Below are 15,769 nucleotides of genomic sequence, written 5' to 3' on the forward strand. Positions count from 1 at the left end.
AGATATTTTTAGTTCATGTTTTATTTAGTAATGGCAAAGTCCTTATCTATGTAACTTTGATAAATTTATTTACCAGTTTTAGTAATATTAGAGTTTTTTGATAGATTTTTAAAAATTCTCTATGTAAACAATTGTCATATGTGAATTATAGTTTTATCTTTCTATACTCTACACTCTTACTCTTCACCATTTTATTTATTTATTTTTGCCTTGTGTTGGCCAAGATTGCTAGTAAAATGTGCTGAAGAAAGAAAAGCAGACATCTTTGCCTCATTGCTGAAAGAATTTAATATTTCATCATTAAATATGATATAAACTGAAGATTTTTCATAAACAGTTCTTATCAGATGAAAGGAAAATGCTTCATTTCCTAGGTTGCCAAGAACTTAGACACAAATGGATGATGAATATTGTCAAGTAATTTTTGTACCCATGAAATAATATTCTGTTAATATATTGAATTACATTGATTTCCCAATGTTAAATCAGCTTTGCATTCCTGGGATGAATCACACATGGTCATGATGTGTTTGTCCTTTTACTGTTGGATTGGATGTGATGCTTGGTTCCATATTTTTTATCTTTGTTTATAAGTAACATGGATCCATAACTTTCTTCTTGAGATTATCTTTGTCAGATTCTGGGTCAGGGTCATTCTGGTCTCCTACAATAGTAAAAAACATTCTCTCTTGTTTTTGTCCAACAGAAATTGTAAAAGATTGTTAGTATTTTTTTCTTAAAATGTTTGCTAGCGTTCGCAAAGGAAATCATATGACTCTAGAGTTTTCTTTTCTGAAAGTGACAATTCAGTTTCTTCAGTTGATCATTTATATTTCAATTTTTCGTGTGTGTGTGTGTGTGTGTGTGTGTGTGTGTGTATTGCTAAGAGTGGAACTCAATGCCTCACACATGCTCTGGAATTTCAATTTTTTTATTGGGGTCGGGTTTTTAACAATGTCTTTCAAGAAAGTCACTAACTTTGTCCATTGTTGAATTCACTGGCATAATACTTATAATATTTCTATATCCTTTTAATGTCATTAGTATCTCTAATGATCATTTTCTGGATTTATCAGAAAAATCCATAAAATTTATAAATTTTATGTCTTGTTCATGTATTTTTTACTTACCATTTTTTATTTTTTATAAAAATAAAAAGAATAAAAATCTACTTACTTTCTCTTTGATTTGTTTTTCTTTCTCTAGTTTCTTAAGGTAGAAACTTAGATCACATACTTCTAAAACTTTGTCCTTTTTAATATACATTTCTCACTAACCACTACTTTATCTATATACCACAGGTTTTAAAGTTTTCATTATTGTTTTGTCCTAATTATTTTTTATATTTGTTTTTGGATTCTTCTATGACTTAAAGATTGCTTAGATATGGTGTTTCAATTTCAAATGTTAGGGACTATATATATATATATATATATATATATATATATATATATTTTATTACGTTTACTTTCTAAATTAATTCATTGTGATCAGATATCATTCTCTATAAGATTTCCATGTTAAAACATACTGGTATAGTCCTTTGTGTGCATTCCAGGTATGCTTGAAACTAGCCTATTTTCTACAATCCTTGTTGTTAGCATCCTAAAGCAAACTGGTAATTAGGTCACATTGGTAATAATGCTATTCAAATCTTTTGTATGCATTTTAAACTAATTTTTTGTCAATTTTTTTTCTGTTAGTTATTATTAAAAGTATATTATAAAAGCTCCAGCCATGGTGGGCTTGGTGGCATATGCCTGTGATCCCACTGGTTCTGGACACAGGAGAATTGCAAGTTCAAAGCCAGCCTCAGCAACTTAGCTCTGTCTCAAAATAAAAGGGCTGAGGATGTAGCTCAGTGATTAAGTGCCCCTGGGCTCATCCCTGCTACCAAAAATAAATGAATAAAAGGAAGCTCAAACTATGAATATGGACTTGCCTGTTTCATCTTTTAGTTATGTCCGTTTCTCCTTCAGGGTAATTTGAAGTTCTGCTTATAGGTACCTGCACAGTTTGGGTGGTCCAGTTTTCCTGAGAAACTTTTTTGGTTTTCATCATTTTCTAATTTCTCTCTATCATCTTGAAACCCATTTGTGTGATAACATTATAGCCTAAACATCTCTTTGCTGTTAATTTTCATTTGCATGGTATATAATTTGCCTTTATTCCCCTTTACTCTCAACGTACTTGGGTCTTCCCACTCTTTTAGAGTTCCTAGGAAGCAGACTCTGACATGGAGATTTCATGCACAGGGTGTATTTGGGATGTGCTTTCAGTATCAATACCTTTTGGGAGAAGGAAGGAAGCAAAGTTGGACTAGGAGACTTTGGTTGTTCAATTGCAACAAAGGCTCAGCTGGTTTTATGGGTGCCCTAGACTAGGATGCACCTTGGAGCAGGAGAAAGTGTTTATACTCCTACATTGACCTGTCAGTATACGAGGGCTGACCCCAAAAGGGATGTGATCTTGGGCACATAGAATCTGTTAGTTGAAGCAAGTCCTGGAAAGGAACTCAGTTGAGAGCTATCAGTTGGCAACACTCCCAGCAGCTATAGGAATGAGTTCTTCAGGCCTAGATCTGAATGTGTGGGTGGTGCACTGTGTCATTACAGTGTATAGTTGAAAATGCTTCTTGTAACTCTCCTATAGCTAAGTGTCAGTTGTGTAGTACAAGATGATGACCTTGGCTTTCTGTTGGAGTGTTTAATCCCTTGAAACTTAGTGTAATCATCAATGGGGTTAGGTGGGTGTGCCATTTTTCTGTGTATTTTCCATTTTTCTCATATGCTATTTCTTTCTCTTTTCCTGACTTCATTGAGATCAGTCATTTCTTTATGTTTTTATTTTAATTGACCTAATGGCTTTTTATTGTATTTATTGATATTTTTCTTATTAATATTTAATGACAGGAGTTATATTATGTACCCTAAACTTACTATTTATCCAAGTTTAATATAATACTTAAAGCCAAATGGAGAAACCTTAGAAAATACAACTTCATTCACTTGACCATCTTTTGTGTTGTTATCATTTATTTCACTTCTATAGCATATTATAAATCTCACAATATAGTGTCATATTTTTGCTTCAAAGATAGAAGCATATTTTTGCTTCAAAAAGCTGTCTTTAATTATTTAAGAGGAGCATAGAAGATAATCTTTGACATTTACCTGCATTCTTACATTTATGTTACTCTTCATTCCCTCCTGCACATCTTAGATTTCATTTGGTTTCTTTCTTTCAGCTGAAATCACCCCATAGTATTTTTTTTTCCTTTTTAATTCAGGTCATAGGTGAAAAAAATTATTCTCAATTTTTGTTTATCTATGCTTCCTTTCTTTCATAAAAGCATGTTTGGCTTATTTGGACCACTGAACAATAATTTTTTTCTAGCTTCCTTTTTAGAAGAGGGTTATCATTTTTAAGAATCCCAGTTTGGAAAAAAAAAAAAAAGAATCCCAGTTTGGGGCTGGGGATGTGGTTCAAGCGGTAGTGCACTCGCCTGGCATGTGTGCGGCCTGGGTTCGATCCTCAGCACCACATACAAACAAAGATGTTGTATCCACAGAAAACTAAAAAATAAATACTAAAAAAATTCTCTCTCTCCCTCTCTCTCTCTCTCTCTCTCTCTCTCTCTCTCTCTCTCTCTCTCTCTTTAAAAAAAAAGAATCCCAGTTTTATTTAGGGTCTCAATTCTAGCACATTCTCTGAAACAAACATATATCAAAGTCTCCTGTTCCTGGATGGATATTAGAAGTGTTACAACTCCAGCTCTCAGGCCTTTGGCTCATTTTTCAGCCACCTAGGTCAATGAGGTCAGCTAGAAGCTTCTGTTCTGGTTTTGAGTTCCCAGTTTATTTCTGGTTACTGAATTCTTCCTCAATGGTGACAGGGTATGCCAAATTATGGGAATTGACTGTTTTCACTGTTTCTTCATATTTATACCAGAGGTGAACAATTTAGGAAGGTAGATGTTCATATCAACTGCTAAGATGAAAGAATCTGCTTTTTTTTTCTTCATAATGTGGAATACTTTTAGGATTACAAATAACAATCAAATTATGAGAACTAAATCACTGTGGAAGCTTTTCTTATTCATTTATTTATTTTTAATAGACTGTATATTCACTTGGTTAACAAAGAGGTTTCAGCTATTGGCTTTATTTATTGTGAGATCACACATGTACTAAATGGAATCATGTATATAATTTAGTAAAAAATAATTTTTGAAGTTTCAACTTTTGCTCTGTTGCTTCCTACTCCAACAGGTCTATGGAAATGCAGGACCTAGCAAGTCCTCATACTCTTGTTGGACCTAGTGATACTGCTGGTAGCTCCAAACTGGATAAATCCAATCTCAGCAGCACATCAGTCACTACGAATGGAACTGGAGGTAAGTGTATCACCCCAGAGATACCCAGAATCATATCTCACTGTTTGCTTTAATTTTACATTAGGATTCTGCTAATAAATGATTATCTTATTATCAGTTCATCAGTATATCCTAGGAATATAGAGTTAGTATGTCATTTATCATTCTGTTGATTTTCTTGAAATATATGTTCTTCCTCCATAGTGGAAACATTCAGAGAGAACAGATAGTCCTGAGCAACATTTTGAGGGCCTACAGAAGGTTTTCTTTTTGTGTTTTTACTTATTCCTTATAAATATTTCAAATAATTTAAAAGTTTTTATCAAAAGATTTGAACTCTGTTAGTACAAATACACACACACACACACACACATACACACACACACACCACTTATGCCACTTTTGGGTTTTATTTTGATTTAAAAGAGATTACCCAAAATTTTTCATAGAGAATGTTTTTTTCTTAAAAATGATCTTGGAAATACAAAAATATGCATATCTGCTGTATTTTCTTTTCAAAGAGAATAATACCATAATACTTAGCACTTCTGTAAAAAAGGATTGTATTTTTTCTAGATACTTTCTCATTTCATTAGGCCATAATTATTCCACAACAACAACTAGTCTGTCTAAAATTCTGGTTTTTTAAATATAATTTTTTTATAGAATGCATTCAACTTGTCAGAACATATGATCCAATTCTTATACTAGCATATGTATATATTGACTATATACATACATACACTCTCATAAATATGATATAAATTGCATTTCAATTATTCACAACCATTTTAAAATCTCATAAGTCTAGTCTCATCAATAAAGTAAAATTTATATGAAATTTGGTTTAGTTTGTAAACTATTCTTATTATCAGATATCAGCATTTGCCACATCATATTTTCTTTTAAATTTTGAATAAATATCTATAAAATTTCTACACTTCTTCCCATTTAATATAACTGTGCAGTCTAAACTGTTCTTTGTCAAGTTGTGTGCATTGCAACTTACCTGTACTTAATAATGTTTTATACCAAACCCTTTGTAGATTAACATTCTCCTTGTTTATAGTGTTTCTTTGTCTCTAAACATGCATCTGTAATTTCAGCTAATTAATTATGGGATTGCAAATATATAAGAATATTTAGTGATGACTAAAGTATGGACATTTACATTTAAACTTGAAATAGGATACTAATAAGATTGAAAAATCCTCTGAAATCAGACTTTGAAGTTCACAAATCGTCCTGTACATATATTTACTGAACTAAAACAGATCTGGGTACACCAAAATGCAGAAGTCATACAGTGCAGTGCTAATTTGGCTAAAGGTCAGAAACCAGCACAGACATTGAAGATTACTCATGTACACTGAGCAGGCGTTCAGACAATGAACTCTTATACTGTTCCTGTTCTCAGGGGACAACATGACTGTTTTAAATACAGCAGACTGGTTACTGAGTTGCAACACCCCCTCTTCCGCAACAAGTATGGGAGACGATGGTACACTGCATGCGTTTGGGTGTGTGGATTTGCCCCTCTGGTTTGCTGTCTGTTGCTCTTTCTGTGTTTGCCCCTCTTCTCAGGGTTCAGTATGTAAAAAGGAGAAAAGTGAACAAGACTTTAGTTGTTTATGGTAACAGTGGGCTGTGGTTTTTTTATCAACTGATGCTCTAATCTTACATTCTAAAGAATGTAAGAATGTAAGATTAAATGTAAAGAATGTCAGTGAGGGGGCTGGGGATGTGGCTCAAGCGGTAGCACGCTCGCCTGGCATGCGTGCGGCCCGGGTTCGATCCTCAGCACCACATACAAAGATGTTGTGTCTGCCGAGAACTAAAATAAATAAATAAATATTTAAAAAAAAAAAAAAAAAAGAATGTCAGTGAGGTTTTTTTTTCCTGATATTTTTCATATTTTGGCACGAAAAGGTACATATGTGGACCACACGTGGTTTTTCTAATGACTAAAAAATTTATTATGTGGTTAATTTGACCCAGCGACAGGCACATTGATCAGAGCAAGTTGAAGGAGTAAACATATATAAAAATTTAGTTACCTAATAACCCATAGATTTTTTAGGATTTAAATTAAATTCTTTACATGGCAAAAAGATAGTAGCTAGTTTTCAGACTTTGATAAATATTTCAAAGTCAATAGTCAATATCATATTACTTTCAAAAGTTTCAGTGATGAAACTATATGTTTTAAATTTTTTAAAATATTGTTTAGTTTTCAGTGGATCTTTATTTTATTTATTTATATGTGGTGCTGAGAATCAAACTCAGTGTCTCACACGTGCTAGGCAAGCCCTCTGCTACTGAGCCACAACCCCAGCCCCTATATGTTTAAAATTATAATAGTCTCTTGAAATGTTTTGATCTATAGATATTTATATTCATACACACACAAATTTTCCCCATATCAAATATTAATATACTACCAAAATGTAAATATTTAAACCATCACAATACTGCAGAAACACTCATTTTAGGCTTAAAAAAAGAGCTAATATTTATTGGAAAGATGCATTAAAAGCAAGTACTCAAAATAGGCACAGTTTGGGTGGCCTTGCCCTCAGATCAAATTAAAACATCACCACCATATAAATATCACTGCACTATGTGCATTGTTTATATTTTTATGGTTTTAGTTTCAAATATTTCTCATTTTCACATTTGGAATACACTTTTCATACTTAAAAATATGTTGCCAGGATTCAGTTTTTCTTAATTCTAATGCAGAAGTCCCTTTTGGAAAAGATCAAGATAGTAAATGTGTCTGGCTTTATAGAACACACAGTCTCTGTTTCAGCTCTCAGCTCTACATTGAAGTGCAAAGGTAGCTATAAGCAGGGTAAAAATGAATGGCCATGGCCATGTTCCAATAGACTTTTATTTATGGACCACGAAATTTTAAAAATTTAAATTTCATGTAATTTTCTTGTGTTATGATATATTCTCATTTTGCCAGTTTTTTATCTTATTTTTTTGGTGGGGGGGATACCACAGATTGAACCCAGGGGTGCCTAACCCTGAGCCTATCAGCAGCCCTTTTTCATATTTTATTTAGAGACAGGATCTCACTGAGTTGCTCAAGGTCTTACTAAGCTGCTGAGGCTGGCTTTGAACTCACAATCCTCTTGCCTTAGCCTCCCAAGCTGCCAGAATTACAGGCATGTACCACTGTACCCAGCTCACTTTGCTAATTTTTTAGACAAGCATATGTTAAAAAAAAATTATAGCTCACTGACTGTTCTGAAGTAGTGTCAATGTATTACAATAGTGAATATGTCCAACAATATTTAGGAATTTTCATCTCACCTCAAGCAGAAACATTTTTCTAAGTGTAAACCATCAAGTTTTCTCGATTCTTAGGGTAAATATTATGTCTTATATGGCCATGTGGAAGGAAAAGGACTTATGTGTCAGGAGTACCATGGATCTAGATGTTAGCACTACTCTTACTGGCTGTGTCACCTTGAACAAGTTAGTTAACCTCTTTGAGCATGAGTTTTTTCCTCTAAAAAAAGGAAGTCTATAACATATAATGGCAAAGCATTTTGTAATTAGATAATGTATACAAATTGCTTGGCAATAAATACTGCTACATCTTTCTTTCTATAATTAATTATATAATGAATAAGCAAGTTTTTTAAGGAAAATAAAAATTTGCATTGTATTTAAAGAACTTTCAATATTTGGTCAGATAAACATTTTTGTTGAATAGAGAAATTTGTAAAATGGGCCAAAAAGGCAAACTTTTAACAAAGTGTTATATGTACTTCAGTTATTGGAATATAGTCTTAATGGCATACTGATACTGGAAATTTTAAGGAATTTTATTGAATTTTTAATGGCAAGTGTTATGTTACACACCACACATTGGTTATATAATCTCTTCCACAGAGAATAAACTGTTTTACTTTTTTAATTCAAAGTTTTATTGTTGGAGTTAATCACTTTGTAAAATTATCCCAATAAAAAGTATAAGCTAAATAAATTTAATGGCTTTTCAAGACCTTTCCATTAACTTTGAGAATAATTTTAATTCTGTAGTTTTAATACCAATAAATAGCATCACCTTAAGATCCTACATTGGTGTTTCCTAAATACATTGCGTTATTTTTTAAAGTAATTTAAAATGTTTTATCACTTTAGTCCTAACTGCATCATTATATCTGCAGATTTATATGGGAACTAAGATTTTTCCCTTTTAAAAGGAACACAATCATACCTTAGCAAACAAATGACTGGCCAGGCTTTGTGGGCCACACAAATTAGGCCATGGTGTTGTTGCACGATAGCAGCCATAGAGTGACTTAGTAGCTACAACTGACACATGACAATAATCACACGATCTGGATTTAGTCTATAGATACTAATTATTTTAAACAGTAAAAAATGGAAAATCTGATTACACATATATGTTTTTATATATAATATATGTATATTATATGTGTGTATTTATATGTATTTTTTAACTATTTGACTATGTGAAAAGCACCCAAATTGCAAATAGTCCAGGGTGGGATCTGACAAGGCAAGAATTTCTTTTACTTTTTTTTTAATACCTTGATTTTAATTATTTATTAACTTTTTATGTGGTGCTGAGGATTGAACCCAGTGCTTCATGTGTGTAAGACAAGCGCTCTACCACTGAGCCACAACCGCAGCCCCAAGAATTTCTTAATGTGACAGTTCTGTACAAAGTGCTGTGGCTGTGTAAAGTTGTTTTATCCTAAATTTCATGAACCATCTACTCACTTCTTTTGAGCATGGAGAATAAAGTCTCAGAACTCTCCAAAGTAGGACATGAAAATCTGATTTCTGCTTTTGAAATCAAAGCATTTGTTGTGTGGGTTTTAATTTTGTTGAAAGTGTGGTCCTTTTCTACTATACAAGGTTTTTGCTTCTATTTTATAGTATGTAATGATTTTGAATAGTGACCTGAAAAGTGAGTAAAAAGACCTGTTTAAACTCTATATTAATTTGAGACAAACAAGATATAATTGTATATTTTACTGAATATACACTGAATGAGAATTTTTTCGCAAGTTTTAGGAGAAACGTAAAAAAAAGTAGATTTGTTTTATTAATGAACATGTTTCTAACAGTGCCTTGCACATATTTAATTTTAAAAAGTTTTCTGCCACTAGGAAAAAATATAGTATATCTAATTTAAACTGCAGAAACAAAAGAAAATAAGATACATTTCAAATATTTTTGGGAAAATGATTTCCATTTTTCAAGCTTTATAATTATTTTGTAATGTATACTTTATAACTATTATCTTTTTATGGATATCAATATTACCCTCCTTTGTACTCTAATATCTGTTTAATCACTTAATATAAGTAAAAGTACTGATTTCACTTCTCTGAGTTTTCTATTGTTAAGAGATTCTAATTATTGGTTATTACCCAATATTACACCCTTTCTTTTAAAAAAAAAAGAAAAGAAAAATATCTTTGCATTTCATTTGGAGCTCAGGAGATATGTGTTAATGTCCACTTAATGTGGAAATGATGTTTATCTGGACAGTGCAATTTATTTCTATCCCCTGTTATCTTCTGTACTATAATTACCTGCATAGGAAAAATAATTTTACATCAGTGTCTGTCATTTTCCTCCACATGTTAGCATCTATTCTTTGACTTTTACCTTAAAATCCCTCCACTTTTGTATCCTGGACACATCTTGATATTTGTGCATCTGCATGTACTTGCTAGGGATGCTTCTTCTCAGTAAAATGGTCCACCTTTTTCTATCTCCCCCCCCCCCCTCTTCCTGGAGATTGAACTCAAGGGCACTCAACCATTGAGCCACATCCCCAGCCCTATTTTATTTTGTACTTTATTTAGAGACAGGGTCTCACTGAGTTGCTTGGTACCTGGCTTTCACTGAGGCTGACTTTGAACTCAGGATCCTCCTTCCTCAGCCTCCCAAGCTGCTAGGATTACAGGTGTGCATCACCCCACATGGCTCCTTTGTCTACCTTTAAGTAAATACAGACCTTTATAGTTTTAATGAAAGATGTTACCAATATTAAGAATGAGATAAAACGATCTCACCTTCTTCTTTGTCCTTCTATGATAGTTTTTCTGAAGGCTTTTGACCACCTGAAGTTTTCAAATTGAGGAGATTTATAATCACAGTCAATACTGAATTTTTAAAATCAAGTCTCAAAGTTGCAATCCAAGGTAATAATATGAATCTTGGGGTCTGATTCCTAGACCAGTTTCATCAGACTCACCTCATATTCTGCTTCATTTCCTAATGAACAAGTGAAGTAGGTTATCTTTGGGAATATAATAAATCTATTTTACAAGCACTGTTTATAGGTACGGACATGTGTAAATAGGAACTTAGCCACAATTAGTTTGGAAGTCTAAGAAACTCTCTTGTGGTAGTTTTTCTGTCAGCTTTCGACTATGTCATAAATGTCAGAAGGAAAATGTGGACATTATACCACAGAGGGTAACCTTTACATCCATCTGGATTATTCTCTGGATTGTCTCTATACAGATGAAAGGAATTCTTGAGTAGTTGGTACTTCCTTAAAGGCAAATGGTTTAGTGATTGGATTCTGCAAATGTACCACCTGATCTCAAATTCTAGTTCTTACCAGCAGTGTGACTGTGGACATGTTATTTAATCTTCGTGTGTCTCAATTTCCTCATCTGAAGAATGAAGATACTAATATTGTCTGTTGACTGTTGTAGAGAGTAAATAAATTAATTCCTGTAAAGCACAGGAAAAGCCCCTGGAATGTATCAAGCATCTTTTAATTGTGTGCTCTTATCATCTACTTTTTTTTCCTTGTTGTCTTTTAAAATATGCCATGAGGAAGAAATAAAAAATACAAGTTAGTAGCCTATTTCAGTACTTTCAGCTTTCAATTTAAATAAGGCATTCCTAGAATGTAACCATATTCTTATAATGCTCTAAGTCTTCATGGAGAGACACTCTCAGGAACATAAATAAACAAGTCATTTTTCAGGCCTGAAGATAGTTCTGGTAGAAAGATTATTATTAAAATTGAATTTCTTAATTCAGATCTTATTCTAAATTCCCAAATTCAGATCATTTCTTCTGTGATGGAACTGACACAGATTCCTTAGTCACCTGAATTTTAGTTTCTTTGTGTATGAAACGGAAAAAAGTGATTTGTAACTATCGGGTTGTTTTAAGGCTTAGCTAAATGCACATGGTTTAGCATATAGTAAGCTCTCAATAATAATTTTGTATTAATTAGAAATTTTATAGTGGTAAGCACAATTGCTAATTAGGTATAATGTAATGTGAACAACTGCAAATTACTATTGAAATGTACTAATCACTCATTCATTGGTTATCATTACGCAAATAATAAGACTCTACTCATGGTTGCTATTGAAAGTTAGGTCAACTTCCGATTTTCCTTTGGTTAGGATAAGTAATCCATTTTTTACTTCCTCTTTCCAAACTGAACAATTCACCTCTGACTCTACCAGAAAATTATCATGTCATTTTTCAAACATGAATACTAAGTTAACTCAGAACTCACTGAGGATCTGTTTAAGTCTGTTCACGTGGAAAGCACATAATCATTTCTGCATGTTGTTTCATCAGTCAATTGCTTTTCTAACACAGTAACATTACTGACACGGGTGTAATGTTGGTAGGTACTGTGTGACCCTGCTATTCTCTTTTGGCCTACTTAGTCATGGTTGGCTGGTCTGCAGCTTTCTTTATAGTTTACTGCTTGCTTCTAAGTTATATAACTGCACCATTCCATTTATGATCAGGAAACATAAGAAGTGACAAGTAGAAAATAAGTTTGTTTATTCCCTTACTGCTGTGATATATGTAGTAAAGCTTTGCAACCAAGGGAAAATATGGTGTGACCAAATGGGGAGAGGCTTTATCACTGCCCCACGTGCTGTGTCTCATAATGGCAATAATGTGTGCCAGGCTACATTGCTGCCACAGAGGATTTTGCCCAAATACACCATCTCAAAGTAGAAATAACATATTACAACAGTTTTCCAGAAATAGGCTTGCTGCTATCAAAGTCACCTCTTCTCTGCTTAGCTCTATAACACATTAAAAATTGTTACATCATTAATATAAAAAACCCAACACTTGAAGACTCCTTGTCTTCTTTAGTCTGGAAAATTTGTTGTCTCATCTGTCACCCATCAATGAATAGGCTCATGGTTTCTGGATTTGTATATGCCTCCATTGTACTCTAATGCAATTTTTGTTATTTTAAATATCTCCTTGGGAAGAATAAAATATCAACTAGTAAATCCCTTTGTTATGATTTGAATTAAATGTGCTGGTGACTGACTGGATTCTTCTGTCTGTTGACTCTATCAGAGTGTGCTTAAGTGAATTAAAAATGCAAATATATGTACTGCTGTTTCACTTTTGAAGGTTGACTGCCTTTAAAAGTCAGGCTCTGAGAACCAGCTTAGCCAGAGGATTCTAGAATAAATCCTCCATAAATGCATGCCCATTTAGAAGCTAAATTAACAAAACTCTTCTCGTCAACTTCTCAAAGTTTTCTCTTGCATGCCCATGATAGCTAGCGAGATCAGTCATAGAACAGTCAGGGTCTTTGATATACATTTAGAAGTAAAACTCACATGTACTTATTCTTCTACGTAGTGTCTCTTCTTGCAGTCAAAACAGAGCCCTTGAACAGCAGTGAAACCACAAGCACGACTGGAGATGGAGCGCTTGACACTTTTACTGGGTCAGGTAAAGCCTTTAGTTCGTGTGTCCTTATGTCCACACCAGGGTCCATACACAGCCTCCTCCTTGTGGATAGCAACGTGAACATCAAAGCTATTAGAACTTGAATCTTTATGAAGTTAGCAACAAATCCACTTTTGAGATTCATCCTAAAACTATGTATTTTTTACAAATTATAGTAGGAATCATTTTGCCAGCTTTTCAGTTGACAGTGAAGCAATCCCATGACTTTCTCATTAGAGATAAGCAGAGCTGGCTTCCTTCATCATGATTTTATGCAGTGCTTAATTAATTTAATAATTAGGTCACAACAGCCGACTTTGTTCCTTCAACTCACCCACTTAAATTACATTAAAAACTGCCTTCTATCCCCCATCCTAGATGTAAAACTATCCATTTGATTCCTTCTAAATAACCTTGCTTCCTCTCTGGGTTTAAAAAAGCCCTCCTGTGCAAGCAGCTGAGTGATAAGTATTAAAGGTTAATGGGCTTCGGGGGACACATGCTGGTTGCATTAGAACCCAGACTCAGGGAGCAATCCTGGGCTTCAAAGAGAACAACCTTGTGTCTTTAAACATCAATCCCTTTTAAATAGAAATATCTGATAACTCCCAGCTGGACACAAAGGGTGTGAAATAAATTGACTTAGTAAAAGTTTTTTTTTTTTTTTTTTTTTTTTTTAATTACAGTATTGACTTGGTAAAATATTTTTCTTTTTTAATTACAGTATTTTGGTTAGCTTATTTTCTGGCAAAAGGATTAAAACAAACAAACAAAAAAAACCTTAGAAGGAATGTGTACATCAGAAAGATGAAAATTAAACTTAGAAGAGCAATTATGGCAAATAAATCTCGGTTCCATTGTCTGCTTTAATGTATTTTACATTTATTCGTGTTCTTATGTGCAAGGATTTTATGTGGGTATGCCCTAAGTAAAAAGAGTTGAGATATGTGTTTGAGTATAATGTCATCATAGCACATTTAATTTTTATGGATGTGGATGACCCAGTTTTATTAGTTCATACCAGTTGGAAGTAGTTGTCATATATTGACATAAATATTGGTACTACAAACAAAAATAATGTATAGTAGATAAATTTTTCATAGAAACTCATTTATGCTAATCCACATCGTTTCTGGCATTTTGCCTGCTTCCCAGAGATAGACACTGACTTACCTTGTGATTCTGTATTGCTCACTTACTTCAGCTCTTGTAAACATTCTGCAAAGTAAATGTATATAATGCAATTTTAAGAAAAGGAGTTATTAAGTGATTGCTATCATACTTCAAGGGCATACAAGTACTTGGAAAGTTGAATGACAGAACTATAGAACGATAGGAGTGTCAGAGCTCTCTGAAACATTTTACAGACGAGAATACCAAGGTGCACAGAGAAGTCAAAGGTAGTTATGGCCCCATGATCAAGGCATTATAACTGGTACAAATGAGGCTAGAACTGGGTAGTACATGGGTCCTTTCAATAGTCCTCCATTGGAAAATATAAAGACACACAAAGAAACATGTGTAAACAATCATTCTATTTGAAATACACTCATATTTTCTTTAAACATATTTTCCCAGTTTTCTTTTCAAACTTTTCTAGGGCTATGCAGTCTAACAAAATAGCCATTTGCCACATGTAACTATTTAAATTTAAATTAAGTAAAATGTGGTAAGATAAAAATTTTGTTTTTTATCACACCAGCCACACTTCAAATGTTTAATGGATGCCTGTAGCTAGTGGCTACCATATTGGATAACTCAGATACAGAGCATGTTCAACACCATGGGAAGTTCCTTCTCAACAGTGATTCAGGATAAGGGTTCTCAATGGCAGTACTATTAAAATTGGGGGCTAATTCTTTATTGTGAGGGATCTATGCTGTGCATGGTAAGATGCTCAGCAGCATCCACACATATGCTCCAAATGCCAGTAGCACCATCAGTTATAACACCAAAAAAATAACTCCAGATATTTAACATTCTCCTGGCATATAAATTCCTCCCCGCTTCACATTTAGAATCACTGACCTAACGTATCCTAATAGTAAGAGTAAAACCCTAAAATCATTTGACACGATCATCTGGAAAACTAATAGACATTAAAATTTTTAAATTAATTTTCAGGATATTTTGAAGACTAGCAGTTGTGTTTCCTTTTGTTTGAAATATACTGAGTTGAGTCCTTTGGGGTTAATTAAAAGACAATGAGGGATAAAGAGAAGATCTTCCCCATTTGTATAGGGTGTCCCATACGTTTTTCTGGAGATCAGGCTGCCTTGGCAGGAACAGTCTTTATTCTGAACAACTAATCACAATTCACTTGAATCCATTTTTTATTGTTTTCTATCATCTGCAAATTTATGAGCATAAAATATATAAATTTTAATAAAGAAGCTTATATTCTCCATCTTGTTCTTTAAATGGCCTCTTAGTTTTCTAAGCCAAAAGTTGTGTTTTTTATTTAGAAAGTGAAAATATTGACATTAGTGAGAAATTTCAATTTAATTGACAATTTATTTGTTGTGGGTACGTTATTCTAATGATATCTAGATTTGTTAATTAGAGAGAAAAACATCCTATATATTCAGAATTGTGTTCATGTATATAGGTTTTGTCTGAAATACAGAATTTTGCTCTTCATCATATTTAATG

The 15,769-nt window shown here is 33.2% G+C and overlaps 1 protein-coding gene across 13 annotated transcripts in view; it reads left to right on the forward strand.

The window, feature by feature from the left end:
• Eya4 (EYA transcriptional coactivator and phosphatase 4) overlaps window positions 1-15,769 on the forward strand; it is a 270,189-nt gene that overhangs the window by 196,781 nt on the left and 57,639 nt on the right. For 7 of the 13 annotated variants that reach the window (XM_058581339.1, XM_058581342.1, XM_058581337.1 and 4 more), the window contains 3 exons: window positions 4,272-4,396; window positions 5,793-5,861; window positions 13,028-13,120. In XM_058581339.1, the coding sequence (XP_058437322.1) occupies window positions 4,272-4,396; window positions 5,793-5,861; window positions 13,028-13,120 (287 nt within the window). Of the gene's footprint in view, window positions 1-4,271; window positions 4,397-5,792; window positions 5,862-13,027; window positions 13,121-15,769 lie in introns of those variants that run through there. The other 6 variants (XM_058581363.1, XM_046449743.2, XM_046449750.2 and 3 more) reach the window with 3 other exon arrangements.

The sequence above is a fragment of the Marmota monax genome, unplaced genomic scaffold, assembly GCF_021218885.2.
Source record: "Marmota monax isolate L192 unplaced genomic scaffold, Marmota_monax_Labrador192_F-V1.1 WCK01_AAM20220418_F8-fsc00030, whole genome shotgun sequence".
In the NCBI taxonomy this organism is placed as follows: domain Eukaryota; kingdom Metazoa; phylum Chordata; class Mammalia; order Rodentia; family Sciuridae; genus Marmota; species Marmota monax.